Genomic DNA, 20,342 nt, shown 5'->3' with positions numbered 1-20,342 from the left:
GCAAATAAGCGCACAATTTTGTATCCATATTTGATTGTAACATTTCTCACCTCTTTCAAATGGTGTTTGTCTTCTAAGACAACGATTCTGTACCCAAGAAAACCCATATGGACTAAATAGGATCCCATGAGGAGCTAAGGGTTCATTTGTAAGGGTCAGATTGCAAGATTAGAGTTAGATTGTTGGATCTCAAGTTGGGGACCATAATTTCACACGCATTTAGTACAGGGCCCCTTACAACAACATCCGATCAAGTATTTTCGCCAGAATTAAAGTTCCAGGATTGAGCTGTAAATTAATGGATTGCTAGAGGATTACTCACTAGAGGATTAATGGATCACTAAAGGATTACTTGCAATTACTTGCTGCCGCCTACTGTGGGCTCTTCTAAGGCCTCCACCCAGATGGAGCTCACTGTGGGGTCAGTGGCCCCTTGCCCCCCCTGTCTGTGGAGGGGGCTCGGTGGGGTCTGGGGGTCTCCTTGCCTGTCCCTCCTGTGCAGGACTTAGGGCCCTGGAGGAGCAGGTAAGTGAGCTCCAGGCTGCGGCGAGCAGGCCGAGGGGGATCAGGGATGCAGAGGACAAAATTGATGCCTATTTCTGTTCTCTGCAGGCCCGGACGCCCACTGTACAGCCCCCACAGGAGACACATCCAACGCAGGAGTGGAAGAAGGTGCCCAAATCCAGAGCTACTAGGCCTAGAGCAGTGGAAGCTCCTCAGGTTCAACTGGGGAACAGGTTTGATGCTCTGGCAGCCGTGATGGAGGAGAACAGTGGAATTGCCTCTGGCGGGGACAACGCCACTCCCCACACAACAGGGAATGGGCGGAGAGAGAACACCAGGAGGAAGAAACACCGGGTCCTCGTCATCGGAGACTCCATCCTACGATAGTTCTGCTTCATGCCTGGGGCTCAGGTCAGGGACATCACGGAAAGGATCCCAGCCTACATCCGACCAGCAAACCAGTACCCCATGATTGTCATCCATGTGGGTATGAACAACGCAGCCAGGGGCAACCCTGACCGCATTATGAAGGATTTCAAGGCTCTGGGAGACAAGCTGAAGGAGACGGGGGCACAAGTGGTATTTTCCTCTCTTCTTCTGGTGAGTAGGTGGGGACGGCAACATGAGGCCTGCATTGGGTGGTCAACCGGCACTTACACATCTGGTGCCACCAGGCAGGCTTTGGGTTCCTTGACAATGACCCATGCTTTCAGGCGGGGGACTTGCTGGGGTGGGATGGGCTTCATCTTTCACCTAAAGGCAAGCGTGTCTTCTCTACCAGGTTGGCCGATCTCGTATGGCGAGCTTTAAACTAGCCTCGCTGGGAGAGGGGGCTGCAGGAGGACAAGGAGACGCCGCCCGAGCAAGACAGGTGTCAAAGGCAAGGAGTGCTGAGGTAAGGAATAGGGGTCCAGACAGTCTCCCTAATCGGGGGGGGGGTGGCACACAGTCTTGCAAAGCCTTAAATGCCTATATACCAATGCTTGCAGTATGGGGAATAAACAGGAGGAACTCGACCTCAGAATAGCTAGTTCAAACCCAGATGTCATAGGGCTAACAGAAACATGGTGGGATTCATCCCATGACTGGGCAGTTAGCATTAGGGGCTATAGGCTTTACAGGCGGGATAGAGAAGGAAGGAAAGGTGGGGGTGTGGTGCTCTATGTCACGGAGCACTACACATCCCCTGCCAGCAGAATGGGGTCAGAGGAAGGGCAGGCTGAAGTGCTCTGGGTCAAGATTCAAGGGGGCCGTGAGGAGAGCGATTGACGGTGGGGGTCTACTACAGACCCCCCAACCAAGGGGAGGAGCTGGACCAGGAATTTTCGGGCCAGCTTGCAGAGGCACTTAAGGCAAGGGATGTAGTTGTCATGAGTGATTTTACCCTGATATCTGCTGGGAGGAACAGTCGGCCAGGACAGACTGTTCCAGGAGGTTCCTGGCTGAGATACAGGACCTCCATTTAATTCAGGAGGTGCATAGTCCCACCAGAGGAAACGCCCTGTTGGACCTGGTCCTGGCCACAGGCAATGACCTGGTAAGGGGCCTCCAGGTTCTTGACCATCTGGGCGATAGCAATCATTGCTTGCTAGAATTCAACATCCAGCGCAGGTTGTCAAGGGCCTGCAGCTAGACTTTAGGAGGGCCAACTTCAACAAGTTGAGGAGACTAGTGGGAGAGGCACTGGGGTCCTTGAGGGCAGGGGAACTCAGTGTCCAGGATGAGTGGTTGTTCCTTAAGGAAATGATACTCAGGGCCCAAGGGGTGTCCATCCCAACAAGAAGCAAGGGGGACAAGAGTGCCTGAAAGCCCCCCTGGCTCACCAAGGGCATCTGGGAATGCCTGCTTACCAAAAAGGTGGCATAGCACCCTCCTTCCACTGGGTGCATCTCCAAAGAGGAGTATACCTCCTCTGCTCGGGCCTGTAGGGGGGGCTGTCAGGAAAGCTAAGGCGGACATTGAGCCCACAGAGACCTGGTACAACCTATCCAGTTCAAAAAGATTGGGCACCTCTATTCTATACCAGTGATTCTCAACAAGGTATCATGGCACCCTGGGATGCCTGGAAATGTTTTCACAGGTGCCATGTCACCACACAGTGTTAGCACTGCTAGGTGCACAAACATTATTTGCATGATAAACCCAGAGATTTCAAATAGGAATCCTTAGTTTAAAAGACCACAGCATATCAGGAAGTTTTAAAAGTTCTTTGTAACAGAAGAACTACTCTATTACTTGTATGTAGTTAAAAATTAAGTCAAAACTAAGAGCTGGCATTTTCTGAGGGGTTCCTGGAGTCTAATGAGGATTGCAAAACACTGTTCCACACAATGACAGAATTAGCTACTAATGCCCCCTTGTGATCTGCCAGGCATTACTCACCCTGCCTGTTTTCGTCCCACCCCTCAGAAATCTGCAGGCACCAACCTGGAAATACAGTGCTGGTGACTTAGCCCTCCACATATGTTCCATCCATTTCAGTGTCAATTTGTTCTAACACTGACAAAGTAAATCACACACAACAACTCGGGGCTGGATAGATCGTTATTTCATTGCATTTATGTTTTGCTCTATAAAGCATAACATTCATATTCATGCTTAACAAACAATAACAGTTGTTCCTAATATACCTTTTTAAAGTATATTTGATCAGAGGCCTCATACACCGATAGCTCTATTTAAAGTGACATTGACATAAAGAGTCTCACAAATTTGCATCTTCAAAACATGATGGTAAGAGATGGCACCAACACAATGAGGCACAACAAAGATGATGTTTCCCTTGTGGAAAATGTCAACAGTATGCATAATTTGATGGGAGACATATTTCAACCTGACTCCCATACCAAACATGATTCTAAAGGTGTGTACAGACATGCAGCAAGACACTTGCGATCAGACTGTAACTTTTACACTTTACAAAAAGTGCTAAAAGTTACAGAATGATCAAACAGAACAGCAGGAGAGGAAGGGGGCTCAGAGCCTCCCTGCACTGGCTAAGGAATGAGGCAGGGGGTGCTGTTGAACATCAGCTCTGGGGGCTGCTGGACACTTAGGAGAACAGCCAAAGGAGTTAGTCATCGGTAAAGAGCTTGCCTACCTGGGAGGGTGGTGTCTATACCCAGAGTGTCCTCAGGACCAAGGGAGCCAGCAGCCTAGCTGGGCAAGTTGTAAAGGGTGGGCCATCCCCTCTGCTTGCTTTCGCAGTCCCAAATGAACAAGCAGCAGGCGAGACCAGGTCTGAAATACAGGAGTGGGGATCGGAGAGGCAGAGCCCTCCCATGAGATGAGGACCCCTCATAAGAGATGAGAGCCCCTAGCCTGCCCTGCACCTTTCTAAGCAGCTCAGGCAGTGGCAGTGGTGGTGGCAACTCCTTCCAGCAGCCATTGTTGCAGACCCCCTCCAAGAGTTGGAGTGTAATTCAAACCCTGGGAGAGACCCCTCCCCCCACAGTGCACCTGACAGGGCCGATCACTCCTCCAGTCCCAGAGGAGCAAGGAGGAAGAAGAGCCCCCTCCCCATAGAGCAGGCGCAGGCAATTATTTTGGGTGGAGGGCTGCTTAGTTTGGGCAAGCTGTCAAAGGCCACATGGGTAGCCACGCCCCTTGACAGGTGCCCCACCCCCTGGTCACCATCTGGGGACCAATGTCCCAGGGCCAGCACTGGTGGGCCCCAGAGCAGGGTACAGGCTGGCAGGGGTCTGTGGAGCTGGGCTGGGCTGGGCTGGACCAGCAGAGTGGAGGCTGGTGGCCCAGCTCCACAGAGCCCCTGCTAGCTGAGACCCTGAACTTCTGCCCTGGGCCCTGCTGGCACTGGCCCTGTGCTCCTATGCCTGCTCACTTCCCATGCCCCCCCAGCCCTGTGGTACAGGCAGGGGGCAGCACACAGCCCCAACCCACTGCTCCATGGCAGGGAAGGAGCTGATGCTGAGTGTGGGGGGAAAAGTGGCCCCTTCTCCATCCAGGGCCCATGCTCCCTGCTGCAGCTGCTCACAGCCCACGTTCGGCTGTCCTGAGCAGGCACAGGCAGCCCCACGCAGGCTGCGAGTGGCTGCAGTGTGGGGTGCCAGCCACAGGGCGGGTGAGGGGCTGCTTCCCCCCCCCCCCCCCTGCACTCAGCACCAGCTTGCAACCTGGCTCCGCTGCCAGCCTCGGCCCCACATTGGCTCTGGGCTTGCCCATTGGGATTGTGTATGGCAGCAGCAGCTGTGGCACCCCCGCTTGCCACACTGGGCAGTGTTTGCTGCTGCCCGCCCGGAGCTTGTGTGCTGGGCAGTCCAGAGGAGGCAATGGCAGCCTGACCACAGCCTACTGTAGCACAAGCTCTGGGTGGGCAGCAGCAAACCCCACCCAGTGCGGCAAGTGGGGGGGGACCGCAGCTGCTGTCCTGACGGGCAAACCCGGAGCCGGCCGGAATACAAGCTGGTCATGAGCATGATGGGGAAAAGCAGCCCCACACCCACCCCGTGCCCGGTGCCCCATGCTGCAGCTACTCACAGCCAGCATGGGGCTGCCTGTGCCCGCTTCGGACAGCCCCACGGGCTGCCAACAGCTGCAGCAGGGAGCACAAGCCATGGAGTGGAAGAGGGACTGCTTTTCCCCATGCTCAGCATCAGCCCCTTCACCCACCCTCCCTTACCTGTGGTTCTGGTGTGGGGCAGCCACACGGTCCTAAGCCAGAAGCCCCTGCTGGGGCTTCCAGCTGGGGGGGCGGAGCTGGGCAGGCCCTGCTGTTGCAGGAGCTACCAGGCTTCCCCTGGGTCCTACTGCCCCTGGTTCCTGTCATCTTTAACAGGAACCAAGCATAAATTAATTTTCAAAAAAATTTTTAGGTGCCCCATGCACTGGATAGAATGGCCTCGTGGGCTGCATCTGGCCTGTGGGCCAGATTTTGCCCACCCCTGCCATAAAGCATGCCTGGCTAGGCTGCCAGGTCCCATCCTGGGGGCACTGTGAGGACACCATCCCTTTTCCCTTCCTTAGCCAGGCTGTGGCTCTCAGCTGGCTGGAGGGATGTGGTGAGACTGGGATGAGAAGCTGTCACTGATAGTTCAGGGGCAGGGCTGGCCTGGCTGGGTTAGGGAGAAATGACAAGCTCTGGAATGCAAGCAGAATCACCCAAAGTTAACCCCCATTGTGAATCTGTATATACCTTTGCTAAGGAGCTCTGCCCCAGAGTACCTTCATCTGCTATCTCATCATACAAGGGTTACATGTTTGTGTGATTGGCCATTTTAGAATTACTCTGCAGCCTGAATATTTGTTATAGGGGCCTTATGTGAAAAATGTAACACCCTAAGAACGAACTATTAGCCATTTCCTGTAATGTATTCGCCCTTAGTTGTAAACACAAAATTACGCTCCCCTGTATGTTCTTATTGTTTTAACCAACGTACTTTTTTCAGGTTTCTTTAATTTAATAAATAAATTGTACCCAAGTGTAGCAAAAAGAAGAGTCTTCAGAAAATATCTAGCCTGAGCTATTCAATATGGTAAGGCCCAACATTTTTCAGAAATCAGTAGTAATATTCTGATGGGCTTCTTTTCTAGCAGCCTTTTTTTGTGCAAAATTTGTACAGAATTATGTCAAAGCAAGTCAGACACTGATTTCAAAAAATGAGGAAGAGTGAAATCAGAGCAGTGATCATCAAAAGCATCTCTGTAAGAAAGGTTTAACCTTGCCCCCTCCTCCACCACAAGGGAAACCCATGAGTATATTGTAGCAACACTGGGAAATGATTTCTCTTCGCATACTAGAGTCAATAATTAGGAGAATTAATTTAAGTAAGAGCTGAGAATTAGCCACGGTCAGGACCCCTCTAGGCTTTGGCCATCACAGTAGACCTTCAGCACCAGAACAATTTGATGCTTTCCACAAGATGATGATGATGATGATGATGAATGACAACACATCATGAGTCAGGCATGTAGTTGAGACACTAGGCATCAAGCACCAACTCAGCACACACTATCCTCTGTGAGGACTCAAGCAAGAGAAAGGTGTTAGCAACATAGGTATATAAAACAAATTAAATCTGTAACTAGGAACAGATTCTTATTGATTTTCATGTTTGCCTTAACCTCAAAAAGAAATCTAAATAAATGTGGCTTTTAAAAAAAAAAAAACCAAAAACAACCCTTTCTCCAGACTAAGAATAGATTGTCAGATAAGCCAAATTTACAATAAAAAAATATTACAGAAGAACCTTCCTCTAAAGCAAACTACTTTGTCCCAATCAAAGGTAATCACAACAGGAAGCTGGACAACAGGCTGTGTATAACACTAGGAAGCTGTTCTGAATCCAGTAAGATATACTCCCATTGCATTAAGTAAAGAAAAAAAATAATAATTTCAAATAATAGAAATGAAGAGTTTAGTTTTGTTAAAAGACTTTGCACTAGTGTAAAGCAAAAATACAGACCCTATGATGTTATTGCATATTAAAATCAACATAAACAGAGCTGAATAACTGCATACTTTTATTTTTGTTTTTTTTAAATCTCTCTACTTTTCTGATGTATCAGTGTCCAAAATTTAGTGGTTAAGACTAGCTCCCAGGCTCAGGAGCTCAAAAATGTATTTTTTGGGAAGCTTTTCTTGTGTTTTGTGTGGGATGCCCCATTTTTAATAGCACTCACCCTCCAGACAGCAGTTTGTAAGGGGAAACAGATTGACTTTTATTAGTAAATGTTTAGGATTGGGAATCCAGAAAAAAGATAACAAAGCTGATAGGGAAATACAGAGCACCCGAGCAAGGGACTAACAATAGAGGGATGGGGGGTGAGGAGGGGAACACAACTAGGTTACAGGAGATACAGTGTTAGCCAACTAAGCCCAGGAGTGGGGGATGGGGGGGTTCACAACGCTGAGAGAGAAAGGAGATACACACAAACCTGTTACAATGGTCCGCAATGGTGGAGGAAGTGCCTCAGTCCACATAGAGTCTCATCGCAAGGGTCCTCTTAGGGTGGAGCGGGGTCACCCGTGGTCAAAGAATCCTCTCGGAGTGAAGGGAGGGTCCATCTGGAGTGGAGGGGGAGGTGGCAGTTCAGGTGATCCCCTCCGCATCTGGTCTAGCGGGGGCTTGTCTGGTGGGGTCAGAGTACTGGCGGTGGCCCGTGATGTGTTCCACGTAGATGTTGCAGGACCAACGGATGGCATCAGACACTGTGAGGCAGCGCATCAGCTTGGCGTAGCAGCAGGAGACGCGGCAGGCATACAGGAGGCTCTCCTTGCTGGGGTCCCAGGCTCCGAGCGTTCCCACGATGAGCGCGTCGACTGTCGCGTTGTAGCCTCGGCCCCTCAGGGTGTCAGCCAGCAGGGTGTACTTCTCCCACTTGCAAGTCTGGGCATCGGTGAAGGCTTGTAGCCGATTCTCAAAGGGGGATGGTGATGTCCACGATCATGACCTTCTTGGTCTCTTCGTCGGTGATGACGATGTTGGGTCGCATCTGCCTCTTGCAGCCTGGGACGGTTACTACTTAAGTTAAGAAATGTCAAACTTAAATGTTTAGACAGACATGCAAAACACATTTATAACATGCCAGGTGATGCTAAGCAGCCATAGATTTCATAGACATTAGGGCTGGAAGGGACCTCAGGAGATCAAGTCCAGCCCCCTGCCCCAGGAGCAGAAAGTCAGCTGGGGTCATAGGATCCCAGCAAGATTAGCATCTAATTCTCTCTTGAAGGCGTTCAAAGTAGGTGCTTGATCCACCTCCGATGGCAGGCTATTCCAGACCTTGGGGGCTCGGACAGTAAAGAAATTCTTCATGTCCAGCCTGAAACAGTCTTGCAGGAGTTTATAAAAGTGTTTGCCCTTGTTGTCCCTTGGGGCGCTCCGGTGAACAAACGTTCCCCCAGATCCTGGTGGACACCCCTGATAAACTTATAGGTGGCCATCAGATCACCCCTGAGCCTGCGCTTTTCCAGGCTGAAGAGTCCCATAGCTCTCAGCCTATACTCTGTAAACACATTTCTCCTAAGCTCTCATTCTGCGCACATTAAAAAAAAGTCTTATAGTCACATCTTGGTGCACATCCAACACGGCTCTCAGGTTCTCAGTTAGGCCAGCAAATTGGCATTTGAAAAATCAAGTCACTTTTATTTGGGTGATTCAAGACAATGGAAAACTAGAGCTTCCATTGATTCTACCAGCAATCTTGGGAAGGAAGGGAAACAGGCTACTGCAGATGTTTAATCATGAACTCATAAATCACCACACTCAATCATTGTGTTGCCACTAACTTAACTGGAGCTTTGTCAATTTATGCCAACTGAGGATGTAGCCATAGGTGCTGAACTGGGAAATCCCAAGTGGGAAAGCTTGGGTCTTTGTTTTTGGAATTCAAAAATTTAAATTTGAATGAAATAGATACAAGATATTGAATTGTGGAATCTCCATCCCAGGAAATTTTCAAAAGCAGGTTAGAGAAGATGCTAGACTGGGATGGTTTTCAAGGATGATCCTGTCTTGAGCAAGAAGCTGGACTAAATGACTTCACATACTCCCTTCCAGCCCTACTGTCCTATACTCCTATTACACTCGCACATAAAAACACTATTTTAACATGTCAAAAGTACTAATTCCTTAGGGCTGTCCTTGCCTGAGATGTATTTACCTAAGGAAAAATTATCATAGCCTTTTCAGTAGAGAGTCTGTGTTTGTATCTTATTAGAGTTGCAAACATGAAGGGCTTATCTAACTTTACCAACTCAGTCATCACAAAGCACTTAAACCTTGCTAGGCCCCAAACATGCCAGCACAGTTGCACATTTGTGCATGGACTGAAACAGTCTGATTTTGAATATGGAATATGCCTTGTAATTATAGAAATGTCTAAATTAATAAACAACATTATAAATAGTCATGACAGGGGCTTAAGAAAACGTAACAGAAGGGGTGCTTTGCTTATTTATTGCAAAGTTAGCTGTGAGACATTACAGCTGCTTTAGTTCTTCCCTGTACTCTTGTGCAATGTACACTCTTGTTTTGTGTAAAACCCCCCCACAGATTTGAAGGGGAATCATAATAATTTATTAGGGAGCTTTAATATCTGAGAACATACTGCTATAAAACATTTTGGACAATTATTCAGAGAAAACATTTAGATTTTTTGAAGAAACAGCATAATACAGGTGATATTTTAATCCCATTTTTCCAATACCTGCAAATGAGACACCTTTCAACACATTCCCAGAGAAAGGTAAACATCACTAGAAATCTGAAAGAATTTGAGGAATATTGGTCACAACTATGAACCTCACAGGCCTATTATCTGTGTTATATAAAGCAATTTTAAATAGCCATATAGGAAGAAAAACACTGTTTATGACAAAGTGTGCTAATGACATTGGATCAGAAATTAATGAAGAATGGGAGACCATCTGAAACAATGGTCCTCACACATCCATCTGCACGATAATAAAAGAAAATTATTTTAAAATCCTCTATCAATGATATCTCACCCCACATAAACTTAAACATAATTATGGTACACAAATTTGAAGGGAGGAAGTACGGTAAGTCGGGAGGATTCTATGGTGGACATGTCCCAAATTAAACTACTCTGAAAGAAGGTTGTATACATGGTGAGGAAAACAACAGGATGCCAACTATCAGATAACCCCTTAGAGTTCCCACTGAACCTCCCTCAAAACTCTGCAACATAAGAATCATAAAGAAATTAATTACTCATCTTTTAATAGCTGCAAGAATTATAGTTGCAAAAGAAGGGACACCCCTAAAATCACTGAGTAGTTCAAAAAAGTTTGCTAAGTTTTTAGTAAAGGAAAAATTGCCATATCAAGTCAGTGTTTTCAGGGAAAAGAAAAAGAAAAGATACTTACTTGGAAATTTATTGGCCATTTATGGAATTTGCTTAAAAAAGAATCATCTACCTGCGAACAAGAAAATTTGAGAAACTTTTTTGAATACTGAAGGAAAATGCAAATTCTCAGCTAATGCTTAATAACATATTTGGAATAAATGAAAAATTGAAAAGCAGAGATGAGCAGAAGGTACTGAAATTTGTATTATACAGAGTTTTAGGGAAAAAGAGGATACATTATATAGAGACACAGCAGCACAAAAGCTTAATATCAACAGAAGTTTAAAGCAACTCAGACTGTAAGGAAGAGAAGGAAAGAACACAAAACACTGTGGACACTGACTTGTGTTAAGGGAACACAGTAGATGGAAGATAAATATTTGTCTCGATGTATATTTTAGAGGATTGGACACACATTTAAATATCAAATATGTTATTTGGCAAGTTGAAATCATTAATCAAAGTTTAAAAAAAAATAATGGGTAGCACTATACTCATTTTAAACAAGTAGCCAAATAATGTGCTTCTTGTTCCTTGTTGTTTTTCTATATGACAATACACTGTATTTTACTTTCATGGCTTCTCTAAAAATATTACTGGTAGAACAAGTTATCCAATCCTGTCTTAAATTTCTGTATAACATGAGCTAATTTGTTAAAATAATCACTATCTTTTTTCCTCACCCCAAAAATAACTATGAAAAAAAATACTGCAAGACTTTTAGACAAACAGGTTTATAAGATTTATTTTCCATTGCACATACATAGATTATATACAAGTTAGTAACATAAGTTACTGCTTAATTATCTAAAAGACTGTTACTGCAAACACTTGCCATATTAAAACATCAAATCAGAAATCAAATCTAAAAAAAGGTAAATGTGACAAACCAAAATTGCACTTTTTAGTTAGGAAAGTTTAGAGATATGTTTATATGCTATAACAAACTATAGCAGGGAATATTACAGTTAGAAGTAGCTCTTGCAGTCCATTTGTATATTCATAATTCTTTTCAATTTTAATTAAAAACTGGTGGATAATTCACATACTTTATCCTCCTAGTATTCAAGATTCATCACATGAAATGCACTAGTAACTAAGACTTTATACAATTACTATTCAAATATAAGAAAGACACCACACTTGAAAATAGGAAAAAACCTAAAACATTGATTTTAAAATGTATCGTGAGATGAAGAGTGTTGAAGGTGTTCAGCAATAAAGCCCTGTCCACTACTTACATAAAAAGATTTTTAAAAATAATCACTGCACACAATACAAAGGGTGGGGTCATACTGTTGGCTTAAGTCTTCAGTAATAGCAATATTCTTCATTACTGTTCACAGATGAGCGTTTCCATAGCAAATCTGTTCTCAAAGTGTCGAATTTTTCGGCAATTGCTGGCTTCACGCTTCTGAATTCCTGTGATTTGGGGACAAGCGAAATACAGTGATACGTATTACAACGTATTAGAATATTTACTGTGGTTGAAGTTATGAGGTCAGCACCACCTCTTTTTGTCCCCTTCTGCAGAGAAAGCAAACACTCAGCGAAATAGGAAATTTACCAACGTTTTAGTGAGTCCTAATAACTTGTGCCCTTCCATTATTATGGGACTCAAAAGAAGCCAAATTAACAGGCTCTCATTTACAAAAATTGTTTGGAATCATTTTAAATGCTTCTACACAAACGCTCATAGTATGGGAAACAAGCAAGAGGAACTTACCCTCCTGCTAGATGACACCAACCTAGATAGACATAGTGGGGCTCACTGAAATGGTGGGACCCAACGCATGACTGGGCAGTGAATATCAAGGGATATAGGCTGTACAGGAGGGATAGGACAGGGAGGAAAGGTTAGGGCGTGGCGCTCTACATTAAGGAGGAATACACATCCTCGTCAATTAGCAAAGAGTCAGAGGAAGGACACTCTGAAGTACTCTGGGTTAGAATACAAGGCAATGCAGGGGAAAGAGACTTAACGGTGGGGGTTTACTACAGACCACCCAACCAAGGGGAAGAGCTAGACCAGGAATTCTTAAGTCAGCTCATGGAGGTAGTTAGGTCAAAAGATGTGGTCATCATGGGTGACCTGAACTTTCCAGACATCTACTGGGAGGAGCAGTCAGCCAGGTCTGACCGCTCATGTAGGTTCCTAGCCAGAATGCAGGACCTCCATCTAACTCAGGAGGTGCACAGTCCCACCAAGGGAGACGTCTTGTTGCACCTGGTGCTGGCCACCGGCGATGACCTGGTGAGAGGACTGCAGGTGCTCGACCACCTGGGCTACAGCGATCATCGCCTGCTGAAATTCACCATCCAGCGCAAAGTGGCAAAGGTCTACAGCAAGGCAGCAGCCCTAGATTTCAGAAGGGCAGACTTCAATGAGCTAAGAAGAATAGTCAGGGAGGCACCGAGGTCCTGGAGGGGAGGGGAGCCAGGTGTCCAAGAAAAGTGGTCACTCCTTAAGGAGACAATCCTCCAATCCCAAAGGGAAGTAATCCCAACACAGATCAAAGGGCGCAGGAGAGTGCAAAAGCCCCCATGGCTCACCAAAAGCATCCGGGAATGTCTCCTAGCTAAAAGGGAGGCGCACACCCAATGGAAGGGAGGGGCCGCCATCATACTGCGGTTGCTCAGGGATGCAGGGGAGCAGTCAGGAAGGCCAAGGCGGAGATGGAACTGGGACTAGCTTCCCAGATCAAGGACAAGTCCTTTTTTAAATGCACTGGGGGCAAAAAGAAGGTACCAGGTAACATGGGGCCCCTGCAAGACATACTAGGAAATTTGGTTGTCATGCCAGACAACAAAGCTAACCTATTTAATGACTTCTCTGCCTCCATTTTCCTAAAATTCAAATTTATACTGAAGAATTCTGCACAAATTTACCCGTTTTGCAGGCACATTATTATACACCAGAAAATACAGCAGTTCAGCACATGTGCTTTGAATTCTTCCTTAAGAGTTAAACAAATTCTGAATGCAAACTGTAATCATTAGTTATTTGAATGACTTTTAGTTTCTTCCATCTGAGCTTTTCACATACAAATGCCGTATCTTAGTTTCCCCATAAAGTATACTAGGATTATCCCCATTTTAAAAATGCACTTAAGTGACAAAACATTTACTGCATTCACCCAGCCTGCAACCCTCTGCATTGGCCCCAAGGCCATACAGAAGACTGAATCATGGTTAAGTGTACTGTCAGTGTATGTGACTACCAGTCAGAGAATGGCACTGTGATTACTACATTACTATTTGCACTATACCTTGTAAAGAAATTCGAGTTGGTGTAAATATTTTTCAGCTGAAATATGAATTCTCAAACAAAAATGAAAGTCTGCTTTTGTTTTAAAAAACTGTGTTAAGTTTGTCAAAAAACAAACAAACAAACAAATAGGAGAACCCCCTTCCTTAAATATACAAGCTTCAAGCAGTTTCTCATTTTTATAGGACAAGAGACTCCTTTTCACAATAAAAGGTATTTGCTTCACCATATCAAAACTATTGAGAAAAGCATTATCATCATTAATATTCATTAAGACACAAGATCCCATGCTCAAGAGTACTAACCTTTCATAATTTCTTTGCGCTGCAGTTTATAGGTTTCCTTACCACGGCACAGACGATAGATAAAGAATCCCAGCTGATCCACATTCTCAATGCGATCAGTAACAATCATCTGTTCGTGAATCAGGTACGACTGTGGTAGGTATGTTCCAGCCTAAGTTAACAGGAATACAACAACGCATTACCAAATATAAGAATGAATGATTTCATATTAAGTATATACAAACTAATTCACATCAATAATGATATAAATCTCCAACACAGCCGTTGCATATAAAGGAAAACTATCCTGTTTGTAGACTTTCTGAATAGATATTTGTAAGCCAAATTTTCTTTTAAACATTGAAAACTTGACTGCTTACTGCTTTTTAGAGCAGATAGAAGAGCTGAGAATTCCTCTGTAAAACTTACTGGCCTGTGCATAGCACTGCACTAACATGGCTGTATTGCTTCCAGCTCTGGAGCTAAAGTATGCAGAATAGGTGGCAGCATATGTGAAGACAACACCCTGTAGTACAAATGCACCTATTATGTGGGGTGAAAAGCTCACTGGCCACGTTCACAGATGACACCAAGTTATGGGGGAGTGTGGTCACACTTGAAGATAGGCTACAGTTAAAGGGCAAACCTAGACAGGCTAGCAAGTTCGGCAGATTAGAACCTGATGAAGCTGAATGTAGAGAAATGTACAGTGCTCCACCTCAGGATGAGCAACCCCCAACACACCTAAAGTCTTGGCGGCACCAAACTGACTAGCACCACAAATGAAAGGGACCTGGGGGTAATAGACCAGAGTATGAATGAGCCAGCAGTGCAATGCAGTAGCTAGTAGGGGAAAGAATACTCTGGCATGCATCAAACGATGCATCTCCAGCAAAACTAAGGAGGCGTTTTTTTTCCATTGTACTCAGCACTGGCAAGACAGCAGCTGGGGTACTGTGTCCAGTTCTAGGCACCACACTTTAACAAGGACATAGACAGCTTGAGAGAGTCCAAAGAAGAGCCACCTGTACGATCAGTGTTAAAAGACAAGTTGTATGAGGGAAGGCTGAGGGATCTGGGACTCTTCAGCCTGAGAAAAAGAAGGCTGAGAAGGGACCTGGTAGCAGCTTATCACTACACTAGAGGACTACATCAAGGGCTTGGTGAGCAACTGTTCACCAGGGCACCCAAGGAGAAAACCAGGAGTAATGGCCACAAACTCCTGGAAGATCTTGCCCTTTAGGCTCAACATTAGGAAAAACTTCAGTCAGGGTGTCCAGACTGTGAAATTAGCTCCTTCCAGAGGTGGTGCAAATTGCCTACCCTGGAAATCTTCAAGAGGAGACTAGACAGTCACCTTGCTGGGGTCACCTGACCCCTAGTTGTCTTTCCTGCTTGGTGGAGGGGGCTGGACCTGATGATCTTCTGAGGTCCCTTCCGGCCTTGCAATCTATGAACCTATGTGCTTCAGATAGAGCTGAGTGACTTCAACAGTGAAATGCAGAGTTAAAGCACATCTTTAAAGTTAGGGTACTTCCTTTCAGATCCTTGCATCCTACAGAAAGGAAGTAGACCAATTGGAGAGAGTCCAGCAGAGGGCAAAAAAATTGGTTTGGGGGCTGGGGCACATGACTTCTGAGGAGAGACTAAGGTAACTGGGCTAACTGAAGAAAAGACTGAGGGGGGATTTAGTAGCAGCCTTCAACTACCTGAAGGGGGTTCAAAAGAGGGTGGAGCTGGACTGTTCTCAGTGGTGGCAGATGACAGAACAAGGAGCAATGGTCTCAAGTTGCAGCAAGGGAAGTGTAGGTTAAGATACAAGGAAAAACTCTCACTAGAAGGGTAATAAAGCACTGGAACAGGTTACCCAGAGAGGTGGCAGAATCTCTGTCCTTGAAGGTTTTTAAGACCTGTTTAGACAAAGCCTTGGCTGGGATGGTCTAGTTGGGGACAGTCCTGCTTTGAGCAGGGGTTGGACTAGATGACCACCTGAGCTTCCTTCCAACCCTAATTTTCTATTGTTCTATGAAATCATAACCAGCATTTCCAAAATGTGAATGCGTAGAAAGAGATTCCATTTAGTGCAATTCTTAATGATGATAGTAAAGAAAACAAAACCAGGAAAAAATACATATTTTAAAGAGTTAAGTTCAAACATTTAAGTTAGTTCAAAAAGAAACAGCTTAGAATTGGAAGCAACTCTTGCTCAAAATCTAGAAAATAGTACTAGCATAGAACTCAGTGTAGCTGGTCACAGATCACTATTCTTACTGTTAATAAACTGCTGAACAAACATCAAGTTAAGGAAAAAAACCCTATTGTTTCTGCAGTCCAACTGCAGGTTCAAAGTATGATGATAAACTTTTCTTTTATGCTTTTCTTTTTAATAGTAAGCTAGTAATTACATGATATTTGCTTTCTGTTAGAGAATAGTCTTGACCACCTCAAAAACAGGACAAAAAGAATGAATGGCCTTTTCAGATGACCTTAACATACTGCGCTTACTTGCATACACACCCATTCCCTTTCCCCCAAAAATCAGGCCTCCAAAACTGGGGAACGTTTCTTAAGCAGGAAAGCTGATTTTTTTTTTTGCTGGAATACAAGCACTAGACGAGCCCTGTGCTAAAATGGATGACACTTCTCCTGGGGCAGCAAGCAGTAGTTGTTTTAACCCCTTCACAGTAACTGGATAGGCAGTTACATTTGGCAGAAGAGCCACTGAGCTGGCTGTGGGCAAGTGAGCTGCTACGTGCAGTACATTGCATCTTGATAAGGCTTGCAATGTGGAACCAACACCTTAATATTTACAGAAACTTAAAGAACTATTTATAGTAAAGTTAAATCAGTCTTGTTACTACGGCTGCAAGAGTTTGGCGCCTCGCCTTTGCTGTTCTGATAATACCAGGAAGTTCCTGCTGCTTCACCCAGACTACCTCTCAGGATATCACACTTCCCTTAGCAGCTGGAGCTTTTCCTGAGTATGCTTTGTGTTCTGGTGGTCCCTGCTGCTGCAGAGGAACCACACAGGGTCACAAAAAATTGGAGGTGCACTGATATATCAGTGCCATATCAGACCAGCACTGACAAAAGGAAAATTAACATTACCAGCTATCATCTTTTTTTGATTGTGTAGCCAATAGTGTACTGATAAATATAACATGCCTTCCAGCTCAGGTTCCCAAATGCTGCATGCATGCGTGCAGCCACATGCATGCATCAGCCAGGAATGCAGTCAGACAGCCAGTGCCCTACAGGTAAGCCTGTGGAAGGGGAAGGGTTTTGGGGGTGCAGATCAAGGCCCCTATGGTGAGGGAAGGTCAAGGCCCCTATGGTGAGGGTGCAGATCAAGGCCCCTATGGGGCAGGGGCTGGGGTTGAATGGGACCCTGGGGCAGCAGGATGGAGCCATGGGCTGCTTGTTCAAGGGATCAGCATCCCAGTGCTTAAAAATGGCAGCGGGGGTGCTTGAACTAAAACTTATCAGATAAGCTTTAGGTCAAGCGCCACCGTCACCATTTTTAAGTGCTGGGATGCTTTTAACTGGAGCGGAGCCGAGTGGGGTGAGGGTGGAAGTAGGCTGTCTGCTGCGGGCTCAGGGCTCTTCATCCTGCCCTTGCCCCAGAAGCTGCGTGCTGGCTGTGCCACACCACACCCCACGCCCAACCAGCAGCTGAAGGCACAGCTTGCCACAGCTGCCATTGCTACTGGATGGGCAGGAGGTGCAGTGCAGCCAGTGCATGGCTCCTGAAGCAAAGGCAACAGGGCAAAGAGCCCTGAGCCCACAGCGGGCAGCCCATCTCCACCTTTGCGCTGCTTGGCTCCGCTCTGGTTAAAAGCACCCTGGCACTTAAAAGTGGCAGTGGCAGTGCTTGTGCTAAAGCTCATTTGATTTGCTGTAGTTCAAGCACCCTCACCACCATTTTTAAGCACTAGGAGGCTGATCCCTTGGACAAGCTGCCCACAGCTCCATCCCGCTCCCTGCCCTGGCCCCAGGGTCCCATTCACTGCCCTGCCTCTGCCCCTGCCCAAACCCTCCCCCCATGCCCCTCCCCCTCCCCAGACTTACCTGTAGGGTGCTGCTCTCCACACTGCCCAGCTGCATTCCTGTAAATTGGTTATTGGTTCGGTATTGGCCAATATGCCTGGTGAATAACCTGGCTATTGGTATTGAACAAGAAAATCTTTACTGATGCCAATACCAAAAAGGTGTGTAGATGCAGTTATTCTACTAGAGGTGGCAGCTGTCTGCCAGCCCAAGTTAGGGCAACAGAGCAAGGTAAGTATAGACAAAACTTACAGACAAACAGCATACAAGAGTTCAACTGTATTGCATCCAGTTACTTTTATTAATTCAATTTATTTCAATTGCTAAACTTTATAAAACAGTTTGTAACATCTCTTCCTCCACAACATTCAAAGTTCTTTGAAGACAAGGTAACTATTCTGAAGACCGTCTCACTTGTGAGTTGTGGCCCTTGGGGTAAAGATACAAACCTATTTTAAAACACAGCCATTTATGATTTAACCATACCTTGATGTTGATCAGTAATTCCAAGAAATTTTTGGGTGGCATAACGACTGAAGTGTTCAGAGGAATCACATAGCACTTATCCAGGCTGAGGTCAAGGTAGGCTGTGAGTCTCTGGTGAGAAAATGTACATGCTAATCAAAATAATTTTAACATCAGCAAAATTGTGCCAAATTAGTTATATGCACTTCTCACTCTCCTTGTAAATGACTTTTTATAGATAGGTGTGTCCTAACACATGCAGCACTGAAAAGCTTAGTTGGAATTGGGTATTGTGCAAACCAACAGGTACCAGACAGTTCAGACACTATTACTATAACACTGACATCTCAGATGCAGTGTTAAATACAGCATTTTAATCTAGTTCCTTGGGGGAGGGAGGGGAAAGGTTGAAATTGCATGGGAAAATCCTAATGTATAAATTTCCTCTTTTCTATATTTTTTTTTCAGTACTTGCATGAAAAGCAATTAGAAAACGAATATCAGATGCCACGTTTTTTTTCCCCCAAAATACTATGCACATGAAATGTTATTCTTTACTAATTGTACTAATTACTAATGTAATTCTTTACTATGCACTTGGGAGGTACTTGCTACCCAGCAAAACCAAAGAATCTACCGCTTTAAAATAACATACTATTTGGATAATCTTAAAATGGTAATAGGAGCAAATTTATATGACGTTACATTAGCCCTTTTCACTAGAAGGAAAAGGCCCCAGGCTTCATCACTACATCTGTTTTTACTGAGGAAAATGTACCTAGCCCCTGTATGAGAGGAATCAAGAGAAAACAAGGCTCTTGCCACTCTAGTAGGGGATTGTATTCTGGCTTAATGCATGTAACAAAGGAGGATTAAATCCCGTTTCCTTCTCGTCTTATGTGAGAAAATGACTGTTTTTTCTTTTTATAACATGAAGTGATTTTTTAAATGGTGTCTTACAAACCAAGAGAACAGCAACCTGATTATACAACGTGTACTTTGTACCAGCTTAATAATTACTTCTCAGTTTGCTGACTATCACATGCTGAAGTTCCTGTTTTCTAATCAGTAAACTATAACTTATGAATATATCACTAGAAAGCAAATGGATTAAGTGCTGATGAAAAAGGTGATTCCAAATTATGTGAGTAAATGCTTTCAAAGATTCCCAGGAATTGTTCTTTACCCGGTGGAAATCATGAACAATATCAGCAGGGTCGCTATCAGCAAATTCTGGAACAGGCACACTGATGAATTCAACATCCTCTTCCTCAAGGATCTGAATGTTTTCCTCAATGGTATGGTAGCGAGCAGCAGGAGCTTCTGGATCAGGCTCGGTTAAAGTTAACCCATCTTCAATATATTGTAATCCACAGAAGTACACACCACCTTGCTGAAGAAGAACACCAAAACCAGTATTTTGGCAAACTTCTAAAAGTTTAACACTTCGGAATGTGCTATGCAAACTTCCCCAGACAGCTCTGCTACTACACTTTAAATCTTAACTTAAATTGGACTTTGTCTCAAATCTTTCCTGAGCAACAGACTGGCAGACCATCTATACAGCATAACATTTCTCTGCTGATCTGTTCCACTGGCCTAAACTGGATTAATTTTAAAAAGTATCATCTTCAACAAGGTTTAGAGAAAAAAAACATGTCTCACTGGAATGAATTAATTCAGCCATTCATTTCAATAGAACATACATACTCATCTGTTTAACTTGTTTCTACTTTGCACCTAAAATTAACTGCAGATGAGACGCAAGCATTTCTAATGAACTGATCTGTAGGTAAAATTAAGTCTACATCCCTGCATTCAAGCCTGCTAACTGCAATTTTCAATAATTTAGGTCTTCATATGTTTGATGTTTTATATTATGACCTAAAACACGATAAAGACATTTATGCTGATCACCCATAACGTGTACAAAAAGCTATTAT

General features: G+C 44.8%; 1 protein-coding gene across 1 annotated transcript in view; it reads right to left on the bottom strand.

Annotated features, from left to right (window-relative positions):
* Positions 1 to 11,064: 11,064 nt before the first annotated feature.
* The window catches only part of ITM2B (integral membrane protein 2B), a 30,928-nt gene continuing 21,650 nt past the window's right edge, over positions 11,065 to 20,342 (bottom strand). The window contains exons 3-6 of the mRNA XM_090025938.1: positions 19,586 to 19,792; positions 18,421 to 18,531; positions 13,909 to 14,059; positions 11,065 to 11,757 (exon numbers count right to left, since the gene is read on the bottom strand). Of these exons, the coding sequence (XP_089882064.1) occupies positions 11,669 to 11,757; positions 13,909 to 14,059; positions 18,421 to 18,531; positions 19,586 to 19,792 (558 nt within the window). The 3' untranslated portion in view covers positions 11,065 to 11,668. The remainder of the gene's footprint in view (positions 11,758 to 13,908; positions 14,060 to 18,420; positions 18,532 to 19,585; positions 19,793 to 20,342) is intronic.

The sequence above is a fragment of the Crocodylus siamensis genome, chromosome 1 (genome assembly GCF_052110815.1).
Source record: "Crocodylus siamensis isolate JL-2025a chromosome 1, ASM5211081v1, whole genome shotgun sequence".
NCBI lineage: Eukaryota > Metazoa > Chordata > Crocodylia > Crocodylidae > Crocodylus > Crocodylus siamensis.
This window is presented reverse-complemented; position numbering and strand designations above follow the sequence as displayed.